Raw genomic sequence first — 21531 nt, forward strand, 5'->3', positions numbered from 1 at the left:
AAATTCAAGACTATTATAAAACCTGAAAAGAAGATTTTCATAGTTGTGCCAAACTATGCCATTAGAAAGAGAAACATACAGCACAGAAGAAATGTGCTCTCAACTCCAAGATTTCCAAGCCTATAAAAACTTCAGCAAGAGTATAATTATTTCAGTGGAGACTTGCCATAGTGAGTACTAAAAACACTGATTGTGATGACAGAATTTCCTCAATCATTTCAGTAAAAAGCAATAAAAATGAAGTTCCATTTAACAATTTGCAGGTCACAATCATTTGACTCTTAAAAATATCTAAGTAGCTACATGTTCTTTTGGAGAAATGCAACCATTTTTTTACAGAGTAAAAATTCAGAAATTCCAAGTTTTGTCATCAAAGAACAACAACTCATTGTTAAACCAGACCAACAAACTGCCAAATAAAATGTAAATTCAGTCTGCCTGAGAACACTGTACTGATTGAATTTTGTTGTAATTTTTATTTCTCCCTTTTCCAAACCTTTCTTACATCAAAAATACAATATCAAACAGTCAACACATATAATTGAAGACATGAGTAAGCAGTAAGATCCAGTCACCACTCTCATCTATCAATCCCCTTGTGGCATACATGTGACATACATGCACAAAATGAGTGCAGCTGGCTGAACTGGAAACATTCAGCAAAACATCTTCATAGATTCCCTGCAGAATGATAGAAGGCAGGCTGAAATAGAGTGCTGTCATAGTCACACAGAGGGGAGAGCTGCACTATGTGTTACTCAAACAAAACACTTCCCATTACCTCTGAGGTAAGGAAAGGAAAATCTGATTGCTCACCACAGGGCCCTTACATCTGATATCCAAGTAATACACTGGAGAACACTCCCAGGAATGCTATTCCCACCTGTGAATACTGGTTTGATGTTTCAGCAAGGAGATGGCACAGCCAGCTACATATGTGTGAATCTAGATTCTCAGCAGGTATAAAGAACTAACAATATTTGACTTTTTAATGTAACATTTAATTTTGATTCATTGATTTGTTGTGTGTTTTGGTGGGGGACATTTTATCAGAACAATGTTTATTGAATACTCTTGAATCTCTATTTACAACAAATGTTAATCAAACTATTGTAGAAGTCACTCTGTTTCTTTGCCAGCTAGCACTCTATAAAACATTAGAGCTCTCTTATCAAACTCCATAAAAGTTAGTACCTCCCTCTGTCCCTCTAACAGGCAGTGCTTCACTCATTTGAAGATACAACCAGTCAGGCCGCCCCAGGAACTGCAGGGAAATTTTTCCTCCTCTCTTTTTACTAGACAGCTAACATTGCAATAATTTTATTTATAATAATTCCAATAAAAGGTGTCATGAGCACGTGAGAGGTTTTGGTGCACTCAGAATTAATCACTGTGATAATGAGGGGGAAAAAAAGAGCAAAACCCAGCACAGCAGAGGAATAAAGAGCCTACATTCATCAAGAGACCCTCTCTCATATGCATTTGTGCAACACCATGGAATGTTTAGTGTCTGCATTCTTGACACTCTGTATCTTTGATGATACTTTTGCTTTGCTTGTCTCCATATAAGAGGTACACAAAATGTGACGGCAGAAATAAAATAGGACCAATTTCATAATTTAAAGATTACTCATAGGCCAACCACTGCAGTGATTACTGCATCTGCAAAGTCAATGTAAAGGACTCCCAGCCTCACACAGAAGGCTGCTTCTGTTCTGTGTTCAGCTTACATAGTTTGTTTTTTAAAAATGCAAGGGAGTTCTCAGTTTAGAGACAGCCTTTTCATTGCAATAGATGTCAAAATAAAACGATCATCTTAAAGAAACAGCACAGATGGTTTTTGCTTTTGAGATGAAGCAAATCTTACTCACTGTTAAAGGAAGTAAAATTCTAGGATGGATAGGCAAGATATCAAGTTTTCATCTATCAGTGTGAATTATACTGTTTTGCCCAGAATTCCAGTGTCATTTTTCCATTTTTAAACTAAATCTCTTTTCAGCCAGATTCCCAGAACATGGCCGCAGAGTCAAATATTCAGACACAAACAATTAGATACTGAAAATCTTATAAGACAGATGGTTTTACAAGATTTCAAGACTGGGTCAGTTTGTATAAATATCATGGATTTATTTGGAACCAGGTCCCAACCAAAACTCCAAACAATTTAATCATGACTATTTTAGTCACACATAACACTAAACAAACAATTAAGCCTTGGAGATATAAGAACATTCCAGCTCCACGGTTTTGTGTTGCCAGAGACAAAAGATTATGAAGCTCATTTCTTTTTTGTTCACAGAAATGTAATCAGAATTTTTAAAAGAGACTATCAGCATACCAGGTATGTCTTTACTTATACTTCATTAGACGTGCAGCATCCATTTAATGTTAGAAAGTAATACAAGAAATGGTTTGAACTATGATTTTTCAGACACTGAGTGTTGTGCAAATTGACACATGATGTTGATTATATTGTTTTTCTTTTTACTGCTAAGTTTACTTTAAAATAACAGACACCAGCATATATAAGAAATGGGAAGAATGACATCACTGATGGTTAGCAGTTAAGTTTGCAAAGCACTTTCTAATTTAGTTTTGACTTTTACATGATCACTAAAATTCACTTCTTTTACTCAAAACTTCTAGTAGAATGACTGAAATGAAGAGTGAGAGGCTCTGAAGAGGGAGAGACTGAACAGCAACAAATCATTTCAGTTTACACCAGCTTTTAGCATGTACTCCCACAGCAGCAACTCAAAAACATCTGAGTCTCAAGAAGTGTATTTGCTGCTTTAAGAAATTCTTCTATGTTTAAAATATATTTTGTGTGACACTTGCAACACAAAGTATGACTTGGTTTGCAGCTGCATAATGATAGCAATAATGATATTTGTAAATAGGCACAGAAGGAGATAGGCAAATATCTTTTGGAATTTAGGGTTTTAAAAACCCTACTTCTACGTACTATACAATACAAAAGAGTAAGTATGGACTCTTCCCTGGTTTTCCATTACTATTTTTGGTTTTGGTCTTTGTTTTTAAAAGCATCAGATAAAAACAAAAGAAAACATAAAATTTGTGCTACTTGCAAGTATGACATTAGGACATTCAAATCACAGGCAAACCAATTAAAACAACGTCAATGTGAATTTGTCATACTTTTCAGCTTAAAAAAGACATACTTCAGATTTTAAATTCCTATTTTTGCATGTATCTGAAAGCATTTTTGTTTTTCTATATAATCCACTCTATAGAATATTATAATTTACTGTATCTATAAACCCTGCTTGCATCTAACATGGAAAAAAACAGGTTTTGTTCCATCCTCTGGCTTTCCTTCCTAAAGAACTGAAAGTCAAAGTCCACCTTTTTCAACCCACAGCAATAGAAATGTTCTAATCAAAGCAAATACAAAGAAAGAAAAATCTACAGAATATTCTCTCTTTTTCAGACCTGGATGGACAGTAAATGAAGCCCCAGTATTTTATTTTGACAGTTCTGTCCACTAATATTTGAACACAGGCAGAGAGAAAACAAGCTTCTCACTCTCTTGGAAATAATAAAGAGAGGAACTGAACATGGTTGTGCAGCAGGATATCATGACTTGGTCATCTTCTCTCATCAGCTGTCTTCCACTGGTGTCAGAAGGCAGAGGATGCTGAGAAAGGTTCCACCAACAGTGCTTTCTGGTGTTATGTAGTTCTCATCAGTTACATAAAACTAAACTTTTGTGTTTTTTGATTTATATACTTTTGCTTTATTTTAACTTCTAGTGGTAAGGGCCTGATGAGAGATAATAATCACTTCAAGAATGCTTCAAAATTTCACCTTTTATTTTTGGTCCACAAAAATGGCAGTGAATACTTTTGCTTCAACAAGGGATTAGCATTTGGGGTTATCTTGAAGGCAATACATAGAACTCTATTGGCTTATGCTGTTAATCTCTAGGGAGTAAAGCCAAAAGAATGGTTTGTTGAAAAACGTCGCAGTCAGATTTTGTCATGGAGTTTCTTAAAAATTTCATAGATACAAAAGACCACTATGTGCCCTGAAGAAGCAAGCAATAATTTCATTGGAGCAGTAAAAGATATCAATGCTCCTTGAGAATATGGCAACTCTTATTCCAAACTCATTATTCCAAACAAAACCAGATCTTCCAAGGAATATCCCTCTGAGGTCAAACTCTCACTAGAGAAAATCTTGGCCAGCAGAACTGTGCTATTCCATATGGTTTCTATCTTCTGACTCAGTAACACATTGAATTAACTTTTATTATGCAACATTTGTCCAAAAGCCTAACATCCACGTGGAGATGGTAAAATCTGAGGCTGAGAACAGTGACTCCATTTCAGGTCATAGAGAGTTATAAATTCAAACCTTTTTGGGAGATTTGCTGACAGACCTGAGCTAAGAGGTCCTGACTGCTATGTAGTGCCAATGCCAAAGGTTAGAGGTTAGCCACTAACAGCAATCTTGAGGATGATTAACAGCACACTGCAGCAGTAAGAACATGCCAGATGAAGAAGCATGGAGTCAGGTAGACTGCCCCTGAAATAGACTGACATTTCAACGAGTCCATTATGTGCTTTTTAAGTCTTCTACTTTTATCACAACACTAACTTGCTAAGAATGGGCTGCTTCCTGTTTTTTTTCTTATCATGCATTATCAACATTCGTTCAAATTATTATAATAAATTTATAGTTTTTCTTCTACACACTGACTAGAAATATATAAGGACCAAATCTCTCTTAGAATTCTAGATATACATACCATGGTCACATGGACAGCTGTTCTCATAGCTTATACAAATCACAAGCATTTTGGCCCAGTAAAGGTAAAATTAGTAAGAGCACCATTTAAATAATTATTTTTTTTATCCATTAACTTCATTTTTATGCTTGATAGCAAAACAGAAATCTGGTTATAGGTATATACCTATATTTGATAAGATTATTTGTAATTTGATATAAATGTTTTTAAACTAGCTACTCCTGTCTGACAATATTTCAGTAAAATAAAGTGCACATTAAAAGTAATTCCTGAGAGGAAGAATACATCTAAATACATTTAGAATACATTCTAAACATAGCAAGACACTAGTAGCACATTGCCCTAACTGAAAAACTATCTTAAAAACTTGTTTAAACTTTGAGTCAATGAATGTCCAAAAAGAAAACTCAGCTACTGAGGAGAAAACACAGAATTGATGAAGCCATGGTGGATACCATTTGCCCTGAATTTTCCAGGTGGGTTAATATGGGACATAGGCTTCTCCAGAAGTGTTCTTCATTTCCACTGCACAAGGAGTGCTGCAACATTGATGCTGACACATCACATAAAGATAAAATCCTTGGTAAAAATGGTGTTAAACTCACTACATCAGAACACTTTACAAGCTCATCCAAAATCAGCTCATTGCTTCAGTTTCTCACAGTAGGAAAATATTTGCTTCTTTCTTTATTGAAGGAGCAAAGTCTAAGCCTAAACCAACTTTTATTTCTACTGAATAAAATCCGATCAAGTTTCATCCTTGGACATTTACTAACATTCCATAACTTTTTCCTAACAAACATTAATATCTTTTAATAGTGTTTGAAATTCTGGGTTTTTTGGTGATGAATTTTTTTTCAAGAGAAATTTCTGATGCTTGAGCAGGATTAGTCCTTTTGTGAGGTATGAAACTATTGTAAAGGTATGAAAAAGTTATCCTGGCTACATGGGATGTTTTTCTTAACATAACCTATGTTTGACATCCAGCTTAATCGTTTCAGCTACAGCTGTCTTATGAACAGCAGAGTAAGAAAATTCAAGTCTAAATTAGACAGCTACAAATTACACAAATATTAGACAGGTAACAGAAATGTTCTGAACCATGAAAAAAAAAAAAAAGTGCATTTAAAAGCCAAAAGATAACAGTGTCAAAAGAGATGCAGATGCATCCCATGGATGCAAAATATTTCTTTTTAGTTTTAGAAAACTCTGCTGTGTAGAATAGAGCTTCACACAATGTAAATGAAGGTAAAAAAAACATTCTTCTGTTGTCAAGGAAGAAGATAAAGAGACCACAAAAAGACAGAGTAGGGAAAACATCTGCATTAGCAATTTAAATACTTTTATTCATCTCCCAAGGGCTGACTAAACTATAATAGTGCACTTAATTGAGAAGCTCTTCTGCACTATGACTTCTCTTGAAACTGCTACTTGGTGACCCTTCCTGAATTTCCCACCCAGTGAATGCTGAAAATATTGACACAGGAGAGATCCTCTTACAACAGAAGGTTAATGAAAGCTGTACTGTATCAACAGAAGGAAAGCCATTTTAGTGATAAGACAAAATAAAGGAAACAAAAAATCAAATGGTGCTAAAACAAGACCTCATTCCCCCACTTCAGCACAACAAAAGACTTCTTTTACACTTAATCGGTCAACTCTGAAGTAAACTATTTCCAGCGATTTAACAAAGTTTCAATTGGTTCAGATACAAATGAAGGTAGAGCCAAGGCCATTAGTTTAAGAACAAAGGATTCAGTGTGAAATGGCACACTTTGTAATTCAGTGTGTAGACATCTGACTAAACTTGCTGTCAAGTAAAGAATTGCAGAGCACTAGCATGAGAAAACTTACTTTACATTGAGAGCTATTATTTACAACATTTTAATTTCCACTGTAATATTTATCTTAATCACAGCAGAGAGCTGCACAGAACAAAATCATGATAGTAATAAACCCCATCCTTTTCTGTTGTTACCTGTCACTAGCACAGTTACTTGTTGCTGTCCAGTCATGCTGAGGGTTGACTAGGATGCCCCAAGAGAGAAATACAGAGGTTGGGGTGAGGGTGCCAACCACCAGCTGCAGAGGCTTTTGTGTCTTGTTCCGACCTACATAAAAAACATATAAAGTTAATTTCTCTCTCTCGCATTATGTAAAGGAAAATTTTGCAGTTTGATAATTAAGTAAATTAAGATCCCCTCTTCTAAGCTTGAAGGGAGAGGTACAACAGTTCTCCATTTTTCGTGGTCACTATTTCTAACATAAGATTTACAAAAGTGGCAGAGACAGTGTCCATAGTCACTTTTTCAGCCTAACATTCCAGTTAAAACTAGGTTTTGAAATTGCTCATTTGGTGGTTTCAGTACACCTAGTATAAGAATAAGCTATAGGTAGTTTAAATAAAAAACTCTGGCTATCTTGGACTATATCACAGAAGACATGACAGAGTCCAGGACATTAGAAAGTCTCCATGGATGTGATAAAAATAGTAATTTCTTGGCAGTTTTCTCAGTAACAATGCAAATGTGTCTACACATAATAAATATTTTCTAGAGCATTCTTAAGAGTAAAATAAAACCTACAAAAGTTCTTTTGCTTTTTACAGAAGTCAGATCTGAGCCAGGCTCTGTATCTGCAGGATTTTTCTCTTTAATTACTAACTATATTGAAACCAGGTTTCGTGTGATGCTGAACTTCAGCTTCACTCTGTATGAAGGAGTACAATTCTTGTGTGGAGAAAGGACTTATTTTAAAGAACATTTAAAAGCTAATAGATGGAAATGAACAAATGATGTGGAGACTCTATTTTCAACCTGTAGTTTATGGACTGCTACATGCCCAAGGAGAATCTCTGGTGTTTGGAAGATCATTGACTATAGGAAATCAATATATTCTTTACATTAGATTATGTACTTCAAAAACCTGAAGGATCTGTACCTCCTCAAAACGTACAGGTGACCAACAGTTCTTTAAAGTTTGTAAGCCACTGATCAAAAGGTTTTATTTCTCACTGTTGTGAACCATATTTGACTAACTTTCTTCTTATGCCTTTTGAACCCTATTATCTCTTTATTTAACCAGCCCCAGTGAGAGTTTGATTTATATTTTCAACCAATACATGTGTGTACATTTAGAAATGTTAACCATATTGGTTTTTACTTTATGTTGATGATAAATATGTTGCTACAAAACCTACATTAAAACCCAACATATATATGTTGCATCTGAAAGATAAATCACTTTCCAAAACCTTTCCAGACATGTTGTGTTATACCTGGCCAAGAGCAAGAAAAGATTTATCCCAAGCATTACCAGGAGTTAGGGGAAAAAAAAAAAAATCATGTAAAGATCATAGAATTGGGTCATTGGGTTGGAATTGACCTTTAAGGACCTTCTAGTCCAAGTCCCCTGCCATGAGCAGGGACATCCTCAACTGGATCAGGTTTCTCAGAGCCCTGTCCAACCTGACCTTTTGTGCTTCCAGGGACAGGTCATCAGTTTATTTTTTGCAACAATCCAGTCATCCTGAAAGAAGTCTCTATATTAAAGTACATAATTAAGTCTCCATATTAAAGTAAGGAATTCAGAACTAACAATATTAATGACATGATTAAGGTTATATAGAAAGACTTTGAAACAGATGAGAATAAAATTCAGATTTCTACTCTGCTGCATATAGATTCAGCTGGAAGTATCACTCTTTCCATTACTTCTTGCATCAGCCAACTTAGTAGTAATATTGATATAGAGACAGACAGACAGACGAAGCTACCATTTACCAATGAGAAACAAAGAGTATTAACATATCAATGGATGAAGGAATCCTCGCTTGTAGTTTGGGAAGAATAACTGTAATATCTTTAAACACCAGACATTAATATTCTAATTTTCACTTCTCACTCGTAAGAACTTTATGCAAAAAATCTTTAGGTAAATCTTCATGTTCTGAATGCCATGTGTGTGGTGGCTACTGACTGGGATACACTGTCCTACATTTTACCTTTCCGTGTATGGAATTTGTGCGCCACAGTAAGACGCCTACAGGTAGGAATATCTTTTCAGAGAAACCCAGCAAAAGGTTTTCTTTTCTCTCAAATAATTTAGGAAAGACATGCAGTAATACTATATTACCTGAACAAGATTTCTTGTTATTTGAAACACGTGCTGGTCTTACTGAAACCAAATACCTCGGCTCTGCATCTGCAAATGAATGAAAAAGCAATGAGTACAGATATGCTGTCTATTGGAAAAAGAGAATAATCTGAAATTAACAAGAAGATGTCAAATAGTCAATGAATTCTTGACACATTATCCAATCTTTGTGATATTTAGGCTGTTTACCTTAAAATTCATTGAGTTCAAAATTATAAATGCTTCAATTAAAACAAGGTTGAGATGTTTATTTGAGTTTGGGGAATTCCTCTTCAGAAATAAGCTTTTCACTCCTTAAAACCCAATGTCAGAGATTTCTGCCCTTCTTAATTCTTTAAAAAGCAAGCTCTATTCTCTTTTAACTGCAACATGAGAGAAGTTGTCTTAGGAGATTCCAGCAAGATATCCACAGGCAGAATTTGGCTCACTCTATACTGACCAAAATTATTTTGACTATAGCTTTTAAAAAAAAGATAACTCTACATAGAATCTTAGTCATAGATAGTTAGTTCAGATATATTTATGTAAATGTATAACTATAAATAAGTGACTGAATTTCATGCATATTTCAGTGTAACAGGCACCTTTAATTCTACCAACTAAACAGAACCATTAAGAAATCATTCAATTTTCTCTTACACGCAGATTTCTGTAAAGAGAGAGAAAGGAATAACAGTACGAAAAAAATCCAAAGCTCACTGTACTACTGAAAAAGTTTTGCCAGTGTGGGAAAACCACTCTAACTTCACTGATTCTGTGCACCTAAATAACTGGAAACCCATACTATGCGTGTACTAATTTGATTATTTAATTAGTCTTTTAAAATGGGTTTCATCTGCACCCAATAACCAAGATAAGCATTGACAACAGCTGTTCAAAGCAGTGTGGAAAAAAGAGTTAAAAAAAGGAACCCTCAAAGTGCAAATACATCTTCATTTACAAAAAATGCTTTTTAATATTTAGAGGGCTGCATAAGTGTGGCACCTGTGTAACCACTTGGACATTTTTTTTTATTGAGACTGAAAACTAGAAATAAGCAACACTTTAAAAGAATTTGTTTTCCCTCTGTTTTAAACCCAGTTTCCTGCTCTGCATTTATGCCCACTTGTGAGACTGTTATAACACAAAGTATTCAACAGGGTAGTTCTAAAACATGACCTTGAAAGTTTGAGAACTACAAAGGCAGTCTTCAAAACTCTAAAAATTTATGGGTTTATCAGTAAAATGTCCAAGTATTGTGAAAGAATGTTATTAAAATAATTTAAAACTGTTTTTTCCTGCTCCATAAATGGAAAAATTAATTCAGGCTGAAATATGAAATGATTTGTGTTGCAGTATAGAAATAGATCAACTGCTAAACAAAATATGGCAATAAACAAAGACTGTTAAGGCCTCACTGGACATCTCAGCTACAAAACCTGGCAGTTTTCTGGATTCTCTAGTTCTAGGAGGTGTTTTTGTTCTGTAACCAAGTGTTTTCTGTGGAAATATTTTGTGTTATGTGCTCTTCATTAAGCTTTATTTTGGTGAATTTAACAAATGTTGCCTTAATAAAGAATACAACACATTCCCATTTTCCAGAGAATTCAAGGCTCTTCTGACTGTAATACATCCTACAAAAGAAAGTATTTAGGAAAACAGGCTGAGACTAGATGTTGAGAGAGGGCTGTTAGAGAAGAAGCAGGTTTAAAAAGTACCACTTCTTTAGAAACACTAATTTTAAGACAATACGATCATTATTACTGAAATCAGAAAATGAAATTGTTAAAAAAATCCATTCAAAACCTGGGATAAATCAATAAATTTATGTTCTGTACTTAAGATATATCTTAATTTAGAAATACGATTCCATGCTTCCTGAGCAGAACCACCCATGCTACTGTATAGATATTAAGAGTAGAGAAAGTGTAATTAAAAATAAATTCATAGGTTTGATGCACAGTATCAAAGCATAATGCATGGACTGGAGGACACATGCCTTGAAATGCTTTTATTCTGGGCAGGTATACATTCTATATCCAAGGCACCTGAAATTAAAAAATCCAGAGAGATTTTTCAGTATCATATAATGAGACCTGACTCATTGGAAATGGGAGTTCTTTCTTAGTCTTCCACTGAAATTCAACATTTTTTTTAGTAAGTTCAGAAGATTACTGAGTTTCCACACTGAATCAGTTTTCTTGCTCTCCATTTATGCCCACTTGTGAGAAATATGACTATCAGTCATCATCACAATGCTGAAATCATCTGATGCTACTATTACTCAATTCATTTTCAGGGCATTAAAACATTGCCTCACCCATTATTAAATTCTGTCAAGTTACAGGAAATATTTCATGATAATCTGTGTTCTTTTATAATTCCTATATATTCATAATCCATTCCACAGATCCATGTCTATAGGAAGCAGAAATTTTGGGGAGAGGTGAGTAACAGAGCAGAAGAAAATGAAAATTGTGCAGAGTACCAGAACTTAAATAAAACCATTATTTACTTTGCACTAATTCATTTAGTGCTTAAGAGATAAATTGCTGAAATAGGAGGTAGGTGGGAAAATGTGACAGTCATAAAAATATGGATGTTTGATTGGATGTAATTATGATTCACAGAATAGATCAACAATTTACAGGAAAATATATTTAAGAAGAGAAGCTCATTTGAAAGATAAAATTATTAACTCAAGTAAAAGCAAACTACACCACAGAGTACAGGCAATCCCATCTGCAACTGAATATTTCTTATTTTCTTTGAACTGTATTTAGTAAGAAAAGGATAGTTATATAATTAAGATCAATGTTGAAATGTCTGGACACAAATGCATGAATCCAGCATCTGCCTCCAAAAATCACTTCATTATTAATCAGTATATAACAGAGACATATATGATAAAGATAAAAATACAGATCAGTCTGTCTCTCACCTGTGAGGATCTGCAATCTCATAAATGAAGGATCTCTACAAAACGGCTCAAGCTTTAACAAATTAAGTTTGAAATACATTTGCAAATTTGCTATGAAAACTTTAGTGACTCCTTGATGCCTAACACATTCTTGGAGGGCTGCTACTCTAAGACCACTTGTTTGAATCTATTACTGTCTAACCCCCTTTATTAAGGTTAGGACAACAAATATCTTGGCTAAGAACTCCTTTCAGATCAGAAATAAAGTCCAAATAGTGATCACCTTCAATTCTTTAGACACAAAACTCTAGGAAAATGCCCAGATGTACCAGAAAAGTGCTCCTCGATAAATCCATGCCTAATTCTTTGTGGCATGATTCCCCAAATATGGGTTATTATATCAATAAATACAATTATTAAAAGAAAAAAGCTTCTATTACCCACCTTAACAGCTTATGAAGACAACCAGAATGTAGCAAAAATACATGCCACTGACAAATCAGATTAACATAGGAGAACACTTACTTCCATATACCATGAGCTAGGCTTTCAAATCAGTGGCAGCAGGGAACTAACATGCACTACAAAATGCTAGGGAATTCTGCTTTTGTTTAAGCACACTATTCAGGACCCAGCCAATATGCACTTGGAAGCAAAACAATGTATGAATGAACTTAGAATGAATCTTAAAATAGTGTCACAAATGTATCATTATAATTCATGGACCACTGGATTCAGAAGTCAAATCAAAGTATTTTTTGGCTTCAGGCTGCAAGTGCTTAATCTGTATTTAGGGATTGTTAAAGACTTACCATGGGATGTGGTTAAGGACAAAGTTAGAGGAAGGGGAGGATTGTAGCATAACAAAAATGGGAAAAGACAGAGAAGTGGGACAAAGAGGCTGGCATGAATGAACCTGCTGCTGATCAATGCACTTGTCTAGAGGAAGAAGCATCTGCTGATCTCCCCCAGGTCCTCCCTTCCACCAGACTCAGCTAGCATTAGCAATGTTTTATAATGCTGAATTAATATTCACGTTATTTGGCATCTTGAAAGGTGTGTGGCTAATGCAATTGACAGTTTCTGGTAATTGATCAGATATAAGAAACTGCACAGCAAGATCTTTTAGCTAAGCACTGCTCTAGCACAGATCCCTGAATTACACTTTATAAAATGTGCTCAAGGTGGTATAGAACCTTCTCATATATATGCATAAACACAAATTTCACCCATCACTTACTGGCACTGCTATGAAGCAGGATCACCAACACACTCACCTCTTACACTGTACAGTCTTGTACAAGAAAAGGAAAAGCAAAAGCATTGCCCAACTTTGAGCTGGTTTTAGAAACTGAAAGGGAAAATAATTTTGTTCACTCTGTTAAGTAATTGCTGTTCATTCTTACAAAACTTTCCTGTCTCCACCCAATTTTTTTGGGTTTCTCCAACAGTATCAACAATTTCCAGGAGATTGGCTTGCAATCTTCCTAGCCAAGTTAGAAAAGACTAACAAGTTCTTAAGCAAATACTCCTTCTTTATGAGTCAGGAAGACTGAAAAAATTAGAGATAAACCTTTAAAGTCAAGCCCAGAGCTTTTGGATGGGTCCATTCACCTTTTTATTAGTCTAGCTGAATTAACATCTTGGTATCTTTTGACACTGTCTGAAAAGCTTTAATGACCAAAAATAATGTTGTTTATTGTCATGTGAGCACATAAAAGATACTCAGCACAAACCACATGTGGTGTCCTGAAACAGAGGCATAATTCTTGGAAACAAATTTTGCTGCTGCCTTGTCACTGTCATTGACATTTCAGTGAGATTCAGATCTATCTACTAGTGAGTGCATGAAGCTGCTCAAGACTTTGTTGCCAGCAGAAACTCATTACAAATTCAGGAAATCCAACAGAATCCTTTCCTCTTTGCACCTGCCTTGTGCAGCCAGATCCTAATTTATTGATAATGTTATGTAATTGCTGCCTCAGTTACTATAAAATTTGCAAAACAAAGGGAAAACAGATATTTTAAGATAAGAATTACTGCAGTGAGGTGCTCAATATTTTAATGGATGAAATGTGGATAAATGTCATATGTTTTACAAAGTCATATATCTCTCCTGAAAGTCCTAGGAAATGTCATGTCCTTAATAATTTCTTTAAAAATATACCCATCCATAGAAATGAAATTTTACAAATTAAGACTTCTGCTGACTTCAAGATTCCTTTTAACAGGATCATAAGAGGTGTGTGACCCAGCATAAAAGCTGACAATAAATTTCACATTAATCTACAATGGCTGGGTTGGAAGTATGGAATTTGTGGGCCTTAGAAATACATATTATTGTTTATACTGTGTCATCTTCCATACTACAGTTCCAGCTGGGGACAATTACCCCAAACAGAATACCAGCTATGCAGCTCCATTAACAAAACCAGGGATGCACAGCTAAATCAAGGAAATGAGGAAATGTCTGCAAGGCACTTCATTCTACCTTGTAGATCTATAATCTTTGTTAGAAAGGAGAAATGATATTTTAAATGGTTGATGCCTTTTAGGAAGGGAATAATGACTTAGATGTGAAGTCTGTGTGTTTTCTTAAATTGGCCTAACACCTAAATTAATGCTGCTTTTTTTTTTTTTTTTTTGAGTAGGGTCTACAGCTTATTGTGTATTTGCATGATTTTTCCTTAAAAATTTTGATAGAATAAACAAGTTTAATACTACCAGAACAAAATACATATTCACAGATCTTCCATTCTCCTGAATCTAATCTCTCTCCCAGGGGATAACATTCCACAGCATTGTTCCTTAATGCATTAGAAAAACTACCTCTTAGAGACTAACAAATGCCCTTAAATGTCCAATTCTAATATTTATCTTTCAGTTACAAACCAATTCAAGGTTGTGCTCATGGTCCCTGAATTGACAGGGGAAGGTTTCTCTTTCCATGAACCACTAAAGCTGACAAGAAAAGAGGAAGCATTAAATGTTATTAGCCTTGGTCTACATAGACCACAATGAATTTTCATATTTGGGAACCACTTCCTCCACATCCTGTTCAATAAAAGCTTCACCTACCACTGTTCAGGGAAGCCTGTAAACTCACCTGCTTTCTGTAAAATTCAGGTAAGTCAAAGCATGAGAGGACCAAAAAGGAGTTCTCAGGGCAAAAATGAATGTATTTTTTATAAACCTAGCTGTTTTGACTGTGAAAAAATGTGTGGAGCACACTGAAGACCATTTTCAGAGTGTGCAGTGGCACTTGGATCACTAGAATATCTAGAACATGCGACAGACAGCCTTGAGTGTGAAATTTAAAGTACATTGTTTTAATATAACATACTGGGCCAACTTCATCACATACGAGATGTACTAGGAGTACAAAGATAATCTGAGATTTTTCAGCAGTAGGGTTTAGAGGATTTATATGTTTGGCATATTTCTTGAGAGTATTTTTATTGTCCCTCTACAACACCCTGCTTTTTCTAAAATCCATATAAAGTGTATGCTAGAGCTGAGGTCTCTGGCTGCCACAATAAAACTTAATCATCATTCCTAGAATTAAGAACCATTCTGCAATTCTTACAGTTTCTGCCAGCAACTGATCCCTAAATATGGTGGGGAGGAGGGAGTGCACTAGCAATCATCTCTGTCTTCATTTCTGCCACACAAGTCACTCTAAAGTAGAGCCAAAAGCACAAGTGATGTTTATTGCTTTAGCTCGTGCTCTGTACACATTTGGAAAGCACAGTCAAAGCTGAAGTTTAATGTTGTGTTTAATATTTGTGAAATGGGAAAGATTATGCACTCTCTGCTTCCAATAAACAAGTCCCCGAGGTATACAATCTAACCCTAAATCTCTCAACTAAAAACAACAGTTCCAACAAACTTACTGCTTATTGCCTTAAATAAATGCTTGCAACTTGAGGTACATATTACTGATAACTTCTTTTACTCCTGTCTTTTCAAAGATGATGTTTTATGAAGGTTAGAAATGCTTGTCTTGCTGTCTATATTATGTTGCATTTTGCATGTTTAGTTACTGGACATTCAGAAGTAACAAGCATAGATTTATTGTCACAAGGAAACAGACAACTTCTATTTCCGTGAGGGAGATAAAATTTAAATTAATCATAAAGGAAGAGTATTCCTCAACATTTGTGCTTTTCCCTCTTCAGACACCCTACAGCAAATGGATATGCATGTGGTCAGTGCTCTGATGTGCTGTAGAACTAAAGAAAGGTGTCTAGTTTCCAGCCATTCACTTTTATAGTTAAAGCTACAAAATGTCAATATACCTGAAATTCCAGGTGACCTTGAGCTTTCAGTTTACATTACATTAGATATAAAAGCTTCTATTAAATAGGAAGTGCAAATGATCTTACATGATGATCCTACGATCAGTCCCTTTTTTGCTCTTCCCTAAGATCTCAGAATACCTGGAAAATATTAATCCTCACTACTCCTGCAACAAGCATTGTTGTGCCTAATGCACAGTATAGTACAGAAATCCTGTACATCATTCCTAGTGAACTGATTCAAAAGTGACACATAGGATGAATCAGGTAAGCCAGACCCAGTTTAAGTGATGGTTATGAAGTCAAATACTGGATTGGTGATAGAATTATAAAGAGATCCCTGGAGTATCAACTGAGGAAAAGGAAAGATAACCTTTGCCACAGTGATCCTACCAGTCTAATGTCGCCCTGAAAACTCAGCTTCTGAGCTTGCTAACATAGTTTTCTAAAGACTTTCCCAGGTCAGTAACTGTAAACATAGATATGTGTACATTCTTTCTGTTACACGTCTTGTGATGGACATCTCTCATGGCCAGTGCAGTGAGAAAGTGTTATCCTGACCATCCAATCCCTGGCTGTGGTCAGAAACCTATAAATCCTGGGAGGAAAAATAAACTCTCTCTTCTCTTCACCACACCTCGACCTGTGTCTGTGTGATCTATTCATCTTCAGCGGTAACAGTCTAATATCTTAATTATTCCGTGTCTAACATCCTATTTTTTCAGTTTCTATTCTGCAGTTTTCAGCCCAGAGCAGACACAATGTCCTTAACTGACCACATCAAAAACATGACAATTGTTACTTTTATGCTCATGCATCCTTTCCTCCCCCTTGTTTTACCCTAAGACCACTAGCATTACAATGATGAGGGTAAATCAATTCATTTCAGGCTAGAAAACTTAAAAGAAATCAATAGGAAAATCCTTAGGAATTTAACAGATTTCTCAAAAGGTCAAATCCTGATAAATCAACGCTTTAATAATTTATTTTTCCTTCTCCTTATTCCAGATAACAAGATATAGGATTCTTGACATGGTTTAATCTCTTCCATAAAACAGGTCATGGAATTCCATCAGTAACGTCTGACATGGAAGTTAGAGGTTAATCTATAACATGTAATACTGGAGCAGATCCCTACAAGAAGAGGCATCATTTTGATATGAATGTTTCTGTCAAAAGGAATCGACCACACAATTCTCAAGACTCTTTCACTGCTTCTTCTATGATTTGTTAAAAGCATGTACATTTCCCTCATATTCTACTTTATAGCTGCATCTTTAGGCAAACCATCCCATTTTATCTATGATATGTTCAAGTACAGTAGAGTATCTCAGTGAAACGAAAATCCCCAAAACAAATACCAGTAAGAAAACTTTTCCAAACAGCAAGAACTAGTGGTTCTCCTTGAAGGATCTGCTAATGCCACTTTCCACTGAAATTCTTGACAGCAACCTTAAACAAACACAAATATTCCCTGAGCAACACCCCAATAAAACAGAAAATTCAGCAAAGGGTTCATATTCTCCTCAGTCTCTTCCCATAATTCTTTACAAGCATGCAAAGCAAATATGTCTTACCAAGTTCTGTTATGTAGTTTTTTCCTTCTGAAGGTAAAGGAATGTACTGATTAGAAAAGAAGTTGCTTCCATAACCCAGGACAAAACCTTCTAGTTTGGTGCTTTGACTTGGTCGAAGATACCTCATGCAAACAGTGTCATCTGTTGCATTGATCTGAACCTTCAGACTCTGCCTTTTCACTGGGGAAAGAGTGAAGAGGAGATTAGAATGCATCATCTTGCAATCACATGTTCAGTAATGGAACTTGACAATATAACAATATGTTTAATTTGCTAATAGCATGCAACTGAAAAATTTCTTATAGGTGATGTCTCCTGGAAACACAATGTATTTTAAAAAGTGAACTAAGAGTCATGTAAAATAGTGGTTGCCAACATGACTGTTTTTCCACTAGTTTAGCATTATCATTTCCTTTAATATCTACAATCGCAGTGGTAAAACCATGCATGAAGTAAGTGGAAAAAATGCAAGTATTTTTTCCATTAAATGCAGGAGTTATAGTATTATTAGCCATACGTAGGACCCATAGGAGAAAAATGTACAAGTTTTTGGTTTGATTTTTTTTTGCTTCTTAGTAGAAAATACGAGGTTGTAAAATTCAGTTAATCAGTTAATCACACTCAACAATTATGGTAGAGGATAAACAGTAACTAAATCCAAATAAATCTTCTACATTTTTTTCCCCCTACATCGGGCTGGAAATGTAATTTTGTATTTGGAATTACACCAGGACACCTAACTAACATAAATACTTTACTCAAAACTACGAAGAAACTCTTTTTAAATGTTCATTTTTATGCTTTCCAGGGGAACAGCACATAAAGTAAGAAACATCTTGTATATCCATCTACAAAAATTTAACTTGTAGGAACAGAGAATGACTTCACAGCAGAATAACCAAGTTTTTACACTACAAGTTGGTGTTTTGGCTTTTTCTTGGTGGGGTAAGGGAGGATTAGCTTTTTCCTTTTCCTTCCTTGGTATGTACAATTTTAATACTCCCTTGGTACTGCTAGGCCTATCATATTTTTCAGAACTGTTAAATTGCTGGCTTTTCCCCAAACTTACAACACCAGCACTGGACTAGTACATTTTGGGTTGTTATTTCTCTTCTCAGTCTCAAAATATAAATTTTTATCCCCAGCAGATTTTCAGGCATCTGTGAAATCGTGAGGGCTGAAATTAACTTATCAGGGAAAAAAAAAAACTTTGCAAACAATCGTTTTACTTCAGAAACTAAATCCTGAATAAAACTATTAGATAAATGATAAATAATTTATCATTAAATAACAGGGTAGAGCAATACTAAACTTTCTCTCTTTCTCTCTTTCTTTCTTTCTTTCTTTCTTTCTTTCTTTCTTTCTTTCTTTCTTTCTTTCTTTCTTTCTTTCTTTCTTTCTTTCTTTCTTTCTTTCTTTCTTTCTTTCTTTCTTTCTTTCTTTCTTTCTTTCTTTCTTTCTTTCTTTCTTTCTTTCTTTCTTTCTTTCTTTCTTTCTTTCTTTCTTTCTTTCTTTCTTTCTCTCTTTCTCTCTTTCTCTCTTTCTCTCTTTCTTTCTCTCTTTCTTTCTCTCTTTCTCTCTCTCTCTCTCTTTCTTCCTCTCTATCTCTCTCTCTCTCTCTTTCTCTGTCTTTCTCTCTCTCTCTTTCTCTCTTTCTCTCTCTCTTTCTCTCTCTGTCTTTCTCTCTCTCTCTCTCTCTCTCTCTTTCTCTTTCTCTCTCTCTCTCTCTCTCTCTGTCTTTCTCTCTCTCTCTCTCTCTCTCTTTCTCTCTCTCTCTTTCTCTCTTTCTCTCTCTCTTTCTCTCTCTCTCTCTGTAATTGCAGACTGATATTCAAAGTTTCTCTTGACAAGTACATACTGATTCCCTGGTATCACCCCAACATACCCTGCTTTTTTTAGAGAAATTCTAATGACCAGAGTTGCCAAGAGACCAAAACCCTCACTTTGTTTTAGTAGATGATTTGAGCATCTGCAGTTGTCTGCACAGAGAATGTAAACCCTTAAGCCAACACTTTATGCCTCTTCCCTTTACAGAAAAAAGTGTACAAGTAAAATTGATGGAAAACATCTGCCTCCCTTCCTTTATCTAAAGACTGATCAAGAAAAATCATTCAGCCAGGAAACTGTCACAATTTTCCGAAGGCAACTCTGCCAGGTTCCAGAGGACTGCAAGGCTTCTAGAAAACTCAGATCTCTGGCATTCTCAGCAGTGCAATACCTTCATGGGGAAAAGGGTGGCAGTTACTTCTAATCTCCATGACATCCTAGCTCATTTATTTTCAGTACACAAAACTGCTGAGAATGTGCAACTCTGAATATTGACAGGGCTCCAGGTAGCACAAACCAGGAATAAAACACAACACACTTCAAATACGTCTAATGGGCTTCGTAAAGGCACTTAGTAAAATCTGGTAACAAAGCTTAGGATTATTATCTCTGACTGGCAGTGAGCTACATCTGTTTAAATTATGGATTCTTCAAAACCCATTAAGCATTACTGAAATTATGGTCTCCTGGTCTCTATTGAGTGTTCTTCTCTAAGAATAAAATAAGACTTACAGAATTTAATTCAAATATGGTTATTTGATTTCCATAGCAAAGTTCTTAATCAGTCTCAAACCTGAATTTACCAAAAAAATAAAATTAGTGAAGATCTATTTAATTTTAAATTTACAATAATTTAAACAATTTTCTCCCCACAGTTGTATCCAGGTATCTCTCATTTATACTTCACATCAATTTGAAGACTTAATTCTATATCAAGATTATATCCAACTGGGTCTGATTTCAGATAGATGGATATGCTTGTTTAATAATGTGGTGAGTTTAGTGCCGGCAGTTACAGTGCTAAATTACAGAATTATGACAATTCATAAGCAGTCAATTATGGTGACAAAGAGTCTTGATTTTATTAAAGCGTTAGAACTCTCAGTGAGGCTTCTGCAATTAGAAAGCTTAAATGGGATCCCAAAACAGTAGCAGCTTTAAGACCCTTTAGACCTCCTTTTTATAGCTATCATATCAAAACCACCAAGAGAGCTTTTAAAATCAAGGACAGTTCTAGCAGAAAATAATCAGTAATTATGTCTTTAAAAAAAATAAAACCAAAAAATAATAAGGCAGGAAAGAAGAAAAGGAGATGCACTTGAAATTTAAAAAAATAATTCCTTGTCCTTGCCACTCTGTCTTGACAGGGCAGGTAATTTTCCTCTAATTTACTTTTAAGTACAGTAATGGTCTGGATGGCAAAAAGTATTGCAGAGTCCCTGTAGAGTTTAGGAAAAAACATTAGGAAAAAATTATTTAGGCTGGAAAAGACCACCAAGGATCAAGATATCAACTTCAACCACAAACCCAGCACTGTCAAGTCCACCACTAAACCATGTCCCCAGGAGCCACATCTACACGACTTTCAAATACCTCCAGTGATCGTGCCTCAAACATGGTCAGTCTGCTCCAATGTTTCATGATCTGCTTGGTGAAGATATTTTTCCTGGTATCCACTCTAAAGCTCCCCTGTCACAGCTTGAGGCCATTTGCCCTTGTCCTGTCACTTGTTACTTGGGAGAAGAGGCTGACTCCCACCTGGCCCCTACACCCTCCTTTCGGGCAGTTGTAGAGAGAGACAATGTCCCCCCCTTGAGCCTCCGTTTCTCCAGCTTCCTCAGCTGCTCCTCATAAGACTTTTTCTCCAGTCCCTTCACCACCTTTGTGCCCCTTCTGTGGACATGCTTCAGCTCCTCGACATCTTTCTTGTAGAGAGGGTCCTAAAACTTAATATAGGATTTAGAGTGCAGCCCTACCAGTGCCAAGTACAGGGAGGTGACCACT

The 21531-nt window shown here is 35.5% G+C and overlaps 1 protein-coding gene across 9 annotated transcripts in view; it reads right to left on the bottom strand.

Annotated features, from left to right (window-relative positions):
- The window catches only part of ABI3BP (ABI family member 3 binding protein), a 139323-nt gene that overhangs the window by 100480 nt on the left and 17312 nt on the right, over positions 1-21531 (bottom strand). For all 9 annotated transcript variants that reach the window (XM_058862698.1, XM_058862689.1, XM_058862679.1 and 6 more), the window contains exons 2-4: positions 17701-17880; positions 8906-8974; positions 6750-6882 (exon numbers count right to left, since the gene is read on the bottom strand). In XM_058862698.1, coding sequence (XP_058718681.1) covers positions 6750-6882; positions 8906-8974; positions 17701-17880 — 382 coding nt within the window. The remainder of the gene's footprint in view (positions 1-6749; positions 6883-8905; positions 8975-17700; positions 17881-21531) is intronic.

This window comes from Poecile atricapillus, chromosome 1 (assembly GCF_030490865.1).
Source record: "Poecile atricapillus isolate bPoeAtr1 chromosome 1, bPoeAtr1.hap1, whole genome shotgun sequence".
In the NCBI taxonomy this organism is placed as follows: domain Eukaryota; kingdom Metazoa; phylum Chordata; class Aves; order Passeriformes; family Paridae; genus Poecile; species Poecile atricapillus.